General features: G+C 39.6%; 1 protein-coding gene across 1 annotated transcript in view; it reads left to right on the forward strand.

Moving 5' to 3' along the window:
* VWA3B (von Willebrand factor A domain containing 3B) overlaps positions 1-12651 on the forward strand; it is a 486211-nt gene that overhangs the window by 412464 nt on the left and 61096 nt on the right. Inside the window, exon 27 of the mRNA XM_053707714.1 lies at positions 5722-5843. Within this exon, the coding sequence (XP_053563689.1) occupies positions 5722-5843 (122 nt within the window). The remainder of the gene's footprint in view (positions 1-5721; positions 5844-12651) is intronic.

Here is a 12651-nt window from a genome sequence, read left to right on the forward strand (position 1 = left end):
CGACTGTAGCCTACATCAACCATCAAGGGGGAACAAGGAGTTCCCTAGCAATGTTGGAGGTTTCAAAAATAATTCTATGGGCAGAGGTTCACTCTTGCTATCTATCAGCTATCCATATCTCAGGAGTAGAGAACTGGGAGGCGGATTTTCTAAGTCGACAGACTTTTCATCCGGGGGAGTGGGAACTCCATCCGGAGGTGTTTGCACAGTTGATTCAACTTTAGGGCAAACCAGAACTGGATCTCATGGCGTCTCGTCAGAACGCCAAGCTTCCTTGTTACGGATCCAGGTCCAGGGATCCCAAGGCAGCGCTGATAGATGCTCTAGCAGCGCCTTTGTCTTTCAACCTGGCTTATGTGTTTCCACCGTTTCCTCTGCTCCCTCGTCTGATTGCCAAGATCAAGCAGGAGAAAGCTTCGGTGATTTTGATAGCGCCTGCGTGGCCACGCAGGACTTGGTATGCAGATCTGGTGGACATGTCATCCCTTCCATCATGGACTCTACCGCTGAGGCAGGACCATCTACTTCAGGGTCCTTTCAACCATCCAAATCTAATTTCTCTGCGTCTGACTGCTTGGAGATTGAACGCTTGATTTTATCAAAACGTGGTTTCTCCGAATCGGTCATTGATACCTTAATTCAGGCTCGAAAGCCTGTCACCAGGAAAATCTATCATAAGATATGGTGTAAATATCTTCATTGGTATGAATCCAAGGGTTACTCATGGAGTAAAGTCAAGATTCCCAGGATATTATCTTTTCTCCAAGAAGGATTGGAAAAGGGATTGTCAGCTAGTTCCTTAAAGGGACAGATTTCTGCTCTGTCTATTCTTTTGCACAAGTGTCTGGCGGATGTTCCAGACGTTCAGGCATTTTGTCAGGCTTTAGTTAGAATCAAGCCTGTGTTTAAACCTGTTGCTCCGCCATGGAGTTTAAATTTAGTTCTTAAAGTTCTTCAAGGGGTTCCGTTTGAACCTCTGCATTCCATAGATATCAAGCTTTTATCTTGGAAAGTTCTGTTTTTGGTAGCTATCTCTTCGGCTCGAAGAGTTTCAGAGTTATCTGCCTTGCAGTGTGATTCCCCTTATCTGATCTTCCATGCAGATAAGGTAGTTTTGCGTACCAAACCTGGGTTTCTTCCTAAGGTGGTATCTAATAAGAATATCAATCAGGAGATTGTTGTTTCGTCACTGTGTCCTAATCCTTCTTCAAAGAAGGAACGTCTATTACACAATCTTGACATGGTTCGTGCTTTAAAGTTTTATTTACAAGCTACTAAAGATTTTCGTCAAACATCTGCATTGTTTGTTGTCTACTCTGGTCAGAGGAAAGGCCAAAAGGCTTCAGCAACTTCTCTTTCCTTTTGGTTAAGAAGTATAATTCGCTTAGCTTATGAGACTTCTGGCCAGCAGCCTCCTGAAAGAATTACAGCTCATTCCACTAGAGTGGTGGCTTCCACATGGGCTTTTAAAAATGAGGCTTCTGTTGAACAGATTTGTAAGGCGGCGACTTGGTCTTCGCTTCATACTTTTTCTAAATTCTACCAATTTGATACTTTTGCTTCTTCGGAGGCTATTTTTGGGAGAAAGGTCTTACAGGCAGTGGTGCCTTCCGTTTAAGTGCCTGCCTTGTCCCTCCCTTCATCCGTGTCCTATAGCTTTGGTATTGGTATCCCACAAGTAATGGATGAATCCGTGGACTGGATACACCTTACAAGAGAAAACAAAATTTATGCTTACCTGATAAATTTATTTCTCTTGTGGTGTATCCAGTCCACGGCTCGCCCTGTCATTTTAAGGCAGGTGTTTTTTATTTTTAAACTACAGTCACCTCTGCACCCTATAGTTTCTCCTTTCTCTTGCTTGTCTTCGGTCAAATGACTGGAGGTGGTAGTTAGGGGAGGAGCTATATAGACAGCTCTGCTGTGGGTGATCCTCTTGCAGCTTCCTGTTGGGAAGGAGAATATCCCACAAGTAATGGATGAATCCATGGACTGGATACACCACAAGAGAAATAAATTTATCAGGTAAGCATAAATTTTGTTTCTCTATAGTGAGGTTCTCAATTTCAGCAACTTTTTTGAAATGTCATTATAGAAATGGAGTAATCCTTCTCACTTAGAGGTTTTACGATTTACAGTGTGAGAACTTTTAAAATCCCGTTTAGAAGATGCGATAAGTTGCCGCCACTTCCTTCTAATAGAAACTAATTTCCTGTAGTTTTCTTCTTGATTTCAGATGTAAATCTGGCCAAGTCAGAAAGGGTTTGGCTTAGTCTTGTGGCGCTGTGTCTCCAGGAAAACCAAGCTGGGTAATTGTCTGTTATTCATTTCAATTGTGGTTACCCCATTCATCCAAAAAGAACAGTGAGCCCAAAATAGTGTAATAACATCACACACAATGTGGGACTAAATGGGAATTACTCACACGGTTCAGCTGAGTCAACTTTTATTGGAAACACTCATGAAACAGCAGGATATACAGCCTGTATAAATGTATTAAAATAATTGTAAAAGATCTACTAGTTTTTACAATAATATTGCCTTTATCAAGAGCAAATAATCGATAAAAAGAATAAAAACTGTTATAAGCTTATCTTGTATGCTTTTAATCGATTATATGCTCTTGATCAAGGCAATATTATGACATATATATATATATATATATATATATATATATATATATATATATAAATAAACTATATAAGCGTACAAGATAATCTTATAACAGTTTATATTCTTTCTATCGATAATTTGCTCTTGAAAAAGGCAATACTGCTGCTGAAATGAGTAGAGCTTATAAAATTGTTTTTTTAATAATTTTTATATAAGCTGTATATCCTGCTGTTTCATGAGTGTTTCCAATAAAAGTATTTTCCATTTAGTCCCACATTGTGTGTGATGTTATTACATTATTTTGGGCTCACTATTATTTTGAGGTGAATGCGGTAACCACAGCCAGAAAGAACAACAGACAATTATCAAGCTTGGTCTTCCTGAAGCGCCACAAGACTAAGACAATTCTAAATGCACAGTGAAGGAGAACCAGGGTAGGCAGCGATGTCCTTTAAGGGAAGTGATCCTTACAGTTTAATACTTACTGCACATGTAACACAAACCAGAAAAGGTGCTTTCTTAATCAATGATTGGAAATAACAACAGAAAAAATACTTAACAAAAGATTTAAAAAATATTAAAAGTGTCAGTATAATCACTGAGCAAACATAGGTCTAGATTACAAGTGGAGCGCTATTTTAACATGCTCTTGTAAAGGGGCAAATGTGCCCGGTTACGGGTGTACGTTAAATAACCAGCCATTACAAGTGGCTGGTTAATGTTCCCACAAGCTTGCGGGAGCACTTTGACCCTAGCGCAATTAACCAGAGGCCAAACCTCTCGTTAATTAAAAAAATGTGCCCCAATTGCCCCCCAAATAAAGTGGACAGTAGTTCATTATAAAATAAAAATTTTTTAATTGCATAAAGCAGTTATAAGGGGATAAAGTGAGGGGATGTGGGGTTTTTGGAAAAGAAAAAAAAAGCACTGAAAGTGCCTTTACATTGTGGTCTATGTGTGACTGTGATTTAACTGTAAATATATATGTATATGCTCATATACATATATATGTATGCGCTAATATGTGTATATACAGTATGTATATATTTATATGCATATATAGTTTTTATTTTTCCAACGATGTGCAAATTGACCCTTTCACTGCGCTAGGTACTTTGCCATGTCTCAAAGCATGAGAGTGAGGCTGAAATATAAGCCTCTGGCACACTCTTACATTGTGGAGATCATAAGGTGAAGCCTAATGTTAAAACTTAACGTTTTACTATTGCAACTAAAACTAGTGCTAAAATAAGCACAAATCTATAAAACGATTAAAAGAAACAATAAAGAGAAAGATACAAAAAAATGGTGTCAACCATCAATAACAATATATAAATCACACAAAAAAAGGATACAAATGAAAGCTATTATACACAGACAGAGAGGCCCATTGTATAGCAATAGCGATATATCAAAAAGATCCCTATCAAATAGGAGACTATGTTTGCGTGAATCCCAGGGATTTATCTGTTAAACTATCGCCGGATGTCACTACACAATTATTCTAAAAAGTCGGGGAATCATCTGGGGTATATCCCAAGTATTGATAACAGTACATACGAACTCCTATAGCGAACATATGAACAATAACCACAATTAAGTCTCAAAATAGTGCTCAGACAGGCGAACGCCTGAAGCGCGTTTCGCCTGAGTTTTATCAAATGAGCTTCTTTGTCTTTCCTCCTATTTGTGATTTATTGTGATTGATGGTTGACGCAATTTTTGTATCTTTTTCTCCATTGTGCTCAGACAGTGTTATATGTTTCTTTTAATTGTTTTTATATTTGTGCTTATTTTAGCACTAGTTTTAGTTGTAACAGTAAAAGTTAAGTTTTAACATTGGGCTTCACCTCATGATCTCCACAATTTAAGTGTGGGCCCGAGGGATATATTTCTTTCTCTTTCTTGTATTGGATAGCTTTTCTATATATACCCTGGCACCCCCCTCATTCTAGGTATTTATTCACTCAGTGAATGTAAGGGTAAATGTTATAGTATCATTATAGATTTTCAGGTTCAGCATCATTTTTTTTTGTAAATGAGAATGAGGCTCCCATTGGAGCTTATGGAAGGGCGCTCTTGTGAGCGCAAGACTTCCAGGAAACCTTGCGTTCGCATTGCGCCTAACTTTTAATGTCAGTGTGCTTATGAAAGCGCAATTTGTGCTCCACTCATAATCTAGGCCATAATTGGTATACCCATCATGCCTATATACAAATGGCATCCATATTGTTTAACAGTAATCAGGATGGATTCAAATTACATTAGGTTAATCTCACACATGTAGATGAGCATTTCCCTTATGCATTGTAGAAAAGAGTTAATTCAAAACAACTGCAATGTAACCTTAAAGGGACAGTCTACACCAGAATTTTTATTGTTTTAAAAGATTGATAATCCCTTTATTACCCATTCCCCAGTTTTGCATAACCAACACAGTTATATTAATATACTTTTAACCTCTGTGATTATCTTCTATCTAAGACTCTGCAATCTGCCCCTTTATTTCAGTTCTTTTGACAGACTTGCAGTTTGGCCAATCGGTGCCTGCTCCCAGATAACTTCACGTGCATGAGCACAGTGTTATCTATATGAAACACGTGAACTAACACCCTCTAGTGGTGAAAAACTGTTAAAATGCATTCTGAAAAGAGGTGGCCTTTAAGGTCTAAGAAATTTGCATATGAACCTCCTAGGTTAAGCTTTCAACTAAGAATACCAAGACAACAAAGCAAAATTGGTGATAAAAGTAAATTGGAAAATTGTTTAAAATTACATGCCCTATCTGAATCATGAAAGTTTATTTTGGACTAGACTGTCCCTTTAAGACATGTGAAATGGCCATTGTATATGTTCGTTTCAGTTGGATTCCCAGTTTTGATTCTGATAACCAGTACTTAAAACACATATAGGGAGTGTTGCAATATTTGTTTCACACCTTGCGATTCTATTTGTACTTGTGTTTATATACTCTACCATCATGCTCATAGGTTAAAATCAAGAATGAGGAACAAATAATTATTTAATTTTGTATAATACAACTAATGGATGTTAAATAGTTAAAAATAAAAAATGGAGCTTTGATTAATTCTATTATACTTATTTTAGCATCTATTATCCATGATTGTGGAGATTTCACATACTTTGTTCAGAAATCAAGTGGAGAGATTGCAAGAGTCTGCAGAGAGGATATGTTTAATGACTCTGATGACTACACGAAGGAGATAAAGGTAATGTAATTCAGCCCAACATAAAACAAGGATTTATTTATGTTAGTTTTCACAGGCAGCATATAACAGACTTAGAAAATACTCTAAAATCTGAGTTTTTTTGTTTCAGTAAGGATTTGGGGACAAATAAAGTATCTTTATTAAAATGGTATTATTATTCGCATTTACACATTTCTCTGAACATAATGTTACTTCTTTACTTTGGAAGAAGACATTTCTTGGAAAATGACTTGATTCACAATTGCTCAATCTTGTAATTGAATCTGAAGACAGATCTTTATGTAACAATTCTGAATTTAGTGCTTTCAATGATGGATATTGAATCTAATCAAGAGAAGCAACTAAAGTGTTCCTGGAAGTAATTTTATAACCTATTTCAGTGTTTCATCTTGACTATTTTAAAGAGAGAGTGCTTAGAAACAGATTTATAAACCTAACCCTAGTTCTGTTTTGGTACTACCTGTGATCATACTATATATACTTTTCTTGTTTTCTAACCATAACCCTAGTTCTGTTTTGGTACTACCTGTGATCAGACTATATATACTTTTCCTGTTTTCTAACCATAACCCTAACTCTGTTTTGGTACTACTTGTGATCAGACCATATATACTTTTCCTGTTTTCTAACCATAACCCTAGTTCTGTTTTGGTACTACCTGTGATCAGACCATATATACTTTTCCTGTTTTCTAACCATAACCCTAGTTCTGTTTTGGTACTACCTGTGATCAGACTATATATACTTTTCCTGTTTTCTAACCATAACCCTAACTCTGTTTTGGTACTACTTGTGATCAGACCATATATACTTTTCCTGTTTTCTAACCATAACCCTAGTTCTGTTTTGGTACTACCTGTGATCAGACTATATATACTTTTCCTGTTTTATAACCATAACCCTAGTTCTGTTTTGGTACTACCTGTGATCAGACTATATATACTTTTCCTGCTTTCTAACCATAACCCTAGTTCTGTTTTGGTACTACCTGTGATTTGACTATATATACTTTTCCTGTTTTCTAACCATAACCCTAGTTCTGTTTTGGTACTACCTGTGATCAGACCATATATACTTTCTCCAACATTGGTGTGTCCGGTCCACGGCGTCATCCTTACTTGTGGGATATTCTCTTCCCCAACAGGAAATGGCAAAGAGTCCCAGCAAAGCTGGTCACATGATCCCTCCTAGGCTCCGCCCACCCCAGTCATTCTCTTTGCCGTTGCACAGGCAACATCTCCACGGAGATGGTTAAGAGTTTTTTGGTGTTTAAATGTAGTTTTTATTCTTCTATCAAGTGTTTGTTATTTTAAAATAGTGCTGGTATGTACTATTTACTCTGAAACAGAAAAGGATGAAGATTTCTGTTTGTAAGAGGAAGATGATTTTAGCAGACAGTAACTAAAATCGGTTGCTGTTTCCACACAGGACTGTTGAGATGAAGTAACTTCAGTTGGGGGAAACAGTTAGCAGACCTTTCTGCTTAAGGTATGACTAGCCATATTTCTAACAAGACCATGTAATGCTGGAAGGCTGTCATTTCCCCTCATGGGGACCGGTAAGCCATTTTCTTAGTCAAATATAAAAGAATAAAGGGCTTAAAAAAGGGCTTAAAAACTGGTAGACATTTTTATGGGCTAAAACGATTACTTTATTGGGGCATATTATGCAGATTGTAGCTTATAATTGGCATTATAATCTTGGGGAACGTTTAAAAAACGGCAGGCACTGTGTTGGACACCTTTTTTAGTCTGGGGGCCTAATTTTCGCGCCATTACTGCACAGTTGTTTTTGGAGAGCAAGGCATGCAGATGCATGTGTGAGGATCTAAGAATCACTAAAAAAGCTTCTAGAAGGCGTCATTTGGTATCGTATTCCCCTCTGGGCTTGGTTGGGTCTCAGCAAAGCATATAGCTGGGACTGTATAGGGGTTAAATTTGAAAACGGCTCTGGTTCCGTTAATTTAAGGGTTAAAGCTCTGAAATTTGGTGTGCAATACTTTTAATGCTTTAATGCTCTTGGGGAACGTTTAGAAAAACGGCAGGCACTGTGTTGGACACCTTTTTCAGATGGGGGCCTTTCTAGTTATAGACAGAGCCTCATTCTGGGACTGTATAGGGGTTAAATGTAAAAACGGCTCCGGTTCCGTTAATTTAAGGGTTAAAGCTCTGAAATTTGGTGTGCAATACTTTTAATGCTTTAAGACACTGTGGTGAAATTTTGGTGAATTTTGAACAATTCCTTCATACTTTTTCACATATTCAGTAATAAAGTGTTTTCAGTTTGAAATTTAAAGTGACAGTAACGGTTTTATTTTAAAACGTTTTTTTGTGCTTTGTTGACAAGTTTAAGCCTGTTTAACATGTCTGTACCATCAGATAAGCTATGTTCTATATGTATGAAAGCCAATGTGTCTCCCCATTTAATTGATAATTGTGCCATAGTTTCCAAACAATGTAAGGACAGTAATGCCACAGATAATGATATTGCCCAAGATGATTCCTCAAATGAGGGGAGTAAACATGATACTACATCATCCCCTACTGTGTCTACACCAGTTATGCCCACACAGGAGGCCCCTAGTACATCTAGTGCGCCAATACTTATTACCATGCAACAATTAACGGCTGTAATGGATAATTCCATAGGAAATCTTTTATCCAAAATGCCTACTTATCAGAGAAAGCGCGATTGCTCTGTTTTAAACACTGAAGAGCAAGAGGACGCTGATGATAACTGTTCTGACATACCCTCACACCAATCTCAAGGGGCCATGAGGGAGGTTTTGTCTGATGGAGAAATCTCAGATTCAGGAAAAATTTCTCATCAAGCTGAACCTGATGTTGTGACATTTAAATTTAAATTAGAACATCTCCGCGCACTGCTTAAGGAGGTGTTATCTACTCTGGATGATTGTGACAATTTGGTCATTCCAGAGAAATTATGTAAGATGGACAAGTTCCTAGAGGTTCCGGTGCCCCCCGACGCTTTTCCTATACCCAAGCGGGTGGCGGACATAGTAAATAAAGAGTGGGAAAGGCCCGGCATACCTTTTGTTCCCCCCCTATATTTAAGAAATTATTTCCTATAGTCGACCCCAGAAAGGACTTATGGCAGACAGTCCCCAAGGTCGAGGGGGCGGTTTCTACTCTAAACAAACGCACTACTATTCCTATCGAAGATAGTTGTGCTTTCAAAGATCCTATGGATAAAAAATTAGAGGGTTTGCTTAAAAAGATTTTTGTACAGCAAGGTTACCTTCTACAACCAATTTCATGTATTGTTCCTGTCACTATGGCAGCGTGTTTCTGGTTCGAGGAACTAGAAAAGTCGCTCAGTAAAGAATCTTCGTATGAGGAGGTTATGGACAGAGTTCAAGCACTTAAATTGGCTAACTCTTTTGTTTTAGATGCCGCTTTGCAATTAGCTAGATTAGCGGCGAAAAATTCAGGGTTTGCTATCGTGGCGCGCAGAGCGCTTTGGCTAAAGTCTTGGTCAGCGGATGTGTCTTCCAAGACAAAATTGCTTAACATTCCTTTCAAAGGTAAAATATTATTTGGACCTGATTTGAAAGAGATTATTTCAGACATCACTGGGGGAAAGGGCCACGCCCTCCCACAGGATAGGTCTTTTAAGGCTAAAAATAAGCCTAATTTTCGTCCATTTCGCAGAAACGGACCAGCCTCTAATTCTGTATCCTCTAAGCAAGAGGGTAATACTTCACAACCCAAACCAGCCTGGAAACCAATGCAAGGCTGGAACAAGGGTAAGCAGGCCAAGAAGCCTACCACTGCTACCAAAACAGCATGAAGGGATAGCCCCCGATCCGGGACCGGATCTACTGGGGGGCAGACTTTCTCTCTTTGCTCAGGCTTGGGCAAGAGATGTTCAGGATCCTTGGGCGCTAGAAATAGTTTCTCAAGGTTATCTCCTGGAATTCAAGGAACTACCCCCAAGGGGGAGGTTCCACAGGTCTCAATTATCTTCAAACCAAATAAAGAGACAGGCATTCTTACATTGTGTAGAAGACCTGTTAAAGATGGGAGTGATACATCCAGTTCCAATAAGAGAACAAGGAATGGGATTTTATTCCAATCTGTTCATAGTTCCCAAAAAAGAGGGAACATTCAGACCAATTTTGGATCTAAAGATCCTAAACAAATTTCTCAGGGTACCATCGTTCAAAATGGAAACTATTCGAACGATCCTACCTACTATCCAGGAAAATCAATTTATGACTACCGTGGATTTAAAGGATGCGTACCTACATATTCCTATCCACAAGGAACATCATCAGTTCCTAAGGTTCGCTTTTCTGGACAAGCATTACCAGTTTGTGGCACTTCCATTCGGATTAGCCACTGCTCCAAGGATTTTCACAAAGGTACTAGGGTCCCTTCTAGCGGTTCTAAGACCAAGGGGCATTGCAGTAGTACCTTACTTGGACGACATCCTGATTCAAGCGTCGTCCCTGTCAAAAGCAAAGGCTCATACGGACATCGTCCTAGCCTTTCTCAGATCTCACGGATGGAAGGTGAACAAAGAAAAAAGTTCTCTGTCCCCGTCAACAAGAGTTCCCTTCTTGGGAACAATAATAGATTCCTTAGAAATGAGGATTTTTCTGACAGAGGTCAGAAAATCAAAACTTCTAAGCTCTTGTCAAGTACTTCATTCTGTTCCTCGTCCTTCCATAGCACAGTGCATGGAAGTAATAGGATTGATGGTTGCAACAATGGACATAGTTCCTTTTGCACAAATTCATCTAAGACCATTACAACTGTGCATGCTCAGACAGTGGAATGGGGATTATACAGACTTGTCTCCGACGATTCAAGTAGATCAAAAGACCAGAGATTCACTCCGTTGGTGGCTGACCCTGGACAATCTGTCACAGGGAATGAGCTTCCGCAGACCAGAGTGGGTCATTGTCACGACCGACGCCAGCCTAGTGGGCTGGGGCGCGGTCTGGGAATCCCTGAAAGCTCAGGGTCTATGGTCTCGGGAAGAGTCTCTTCTCCCGATAAACATTCTGGAACTGAGAGCGATATTCAATGCTCTCAGAGCTTGGCCTCAACTAGCAAAGGCCAAATTCATAAGGTTTCAGTCAGACAACATGACGACCGTTGCATATATCAATCATCAGGGGGGAACAAGGAGTTCCCTGGCGATGAAAGAAGTGACCAAGATAATTCAATGGGCGGAGGATCACTCCTGCCACTTGTCTGCGATCCACATCCCAGGAGTGGAAAATTGGGAAGCGGATTTTCTGAGTCGTCAGACATTTCATCCGGGGGAGTGGGAACTCCATCCGGAAATCTTTGCCCAAATAACTCAATTATGGGGCATTCCAGACATGGATCTGATGGCGTCTCGTCAGAACTTCAAGGTTCCTTGCTACAGGTCCAGATCCAGGGATCCCAAGGCGACTCTAGTAGATGCACTAGTAGCACCTTGGACCTTCAACCTAGCTTATGTATTCCCACCGTTTCCTCTCATCCCCAGGCTGGTAGCCAGGATCAATCAGGAGAGGGCCTCGTGATCTTGATAGCTCCTGCGTGGCCACGCAGGACTTGGTATGCAGACCTGGTGAATATGTCATCGGCTCCACCATGGAAGCTACCTTTGAGACAGGACCTTCTTGTTCAGGGTCCATTCGAACATCCGAATCTGGTTTCCCTCCAACTGACGGCTTGGAGATTGAACGCTTGATTTTATCAAAGCGTGGGTTTTCAGATTCTGTAATAGATACTCTGATTCAGGCTAGAAAGCCTGTAACTAGAAAAATTTACCATAAAATATGGAAAAAATATATCTGTTGGTGTGAATCTAAAGGATTCCCATGGAACAAGATAAGAATTCCTAAGATTCTATCCTTTCTACAAGAAGGTTTGGAGAAAGGATTATCTGCAAGTTCTCTAAAGGGACAGATCTCTGCTTTATCTGTTTTACTTCACAAAAGACTGGCAGCCGTGCCAGATGTTCAAGCATTTGTTCAGGCTCTGGTTAGGATCAAGCCTGTTTACAGACCTTTGACTCCTCCCTGGAGTCTAAATCTAGTTCTTTCAGTTCTTCAAGGGGTTCCGTTTGAACCCTTACATTCCGTAGATATTAAGTTACTATCTTGGAAAGTTTTGTTTTTGGTTGCAATTTCTTCTGCTAGAAGAGTTTCAGAGTTATCTGCTCTGCAGTGTTCTCCGCCCTATCTGGTGTTCCATGCAGATAAGGTGGTTTTGCGTACTAAGCCTGGTTTTCTTCCGAAAGTTGTTTCCAACAAAAATATTAACCAGGAGATAGTTGTACCTTCTTTGTGTCCGAATCCAGTTTCAAAGAAGGAACGTTTGTTACACAATTTGGACGTAGTCCATGCTCTAAAATTCTATTTAGAGGCTACTAAAGATTTCAGACAAACATCTTCCTTGTTTGTTGTTTATTCTGGTAAAAGGAGAGGTCAAAAAGCGACTTCTACCTCTCTTTCCTTTTGGCTTAAAAGCATTATCCGATTGGCTTATGAGACTGCCGGACTGCAGCCTCCTGAAAGAATCACAGCTCACTCCACTAGGGCTGTGGCTTCCACATGGGCCTTCAAGAACGAGGCTTCTGTTGACCAGATATGTAAGGCAGCGACTTGGTCTTCACTGCACACTTTTGCCAAATTTTACAAATTTGATACTTTTGCTTCTTCGGAGGCTATTTTTGGGAGACAGGTTTTGCAAGCCGTGGTGCCTTCCATTTAGGTGACCTGATTTGCTCCCTCCCTTCATCCGTGTCCTAAAGCTTTGGTATTGGTTCCCACAAGTAAGGATGACGC

This window comes from Bombina bombina, chromosome 3 (genome assembly GCF_027579735.1).
Source record: "Bombina bombina isolate aBomBom1 chromosome 3, aBomBom1.pri, whole genome shotgun sequence".
NCBI lineage: Eukaryota > Metazoa > Chordata > Amphibia > Anura > Bombinatoridae > Bombina > Bombina bombina.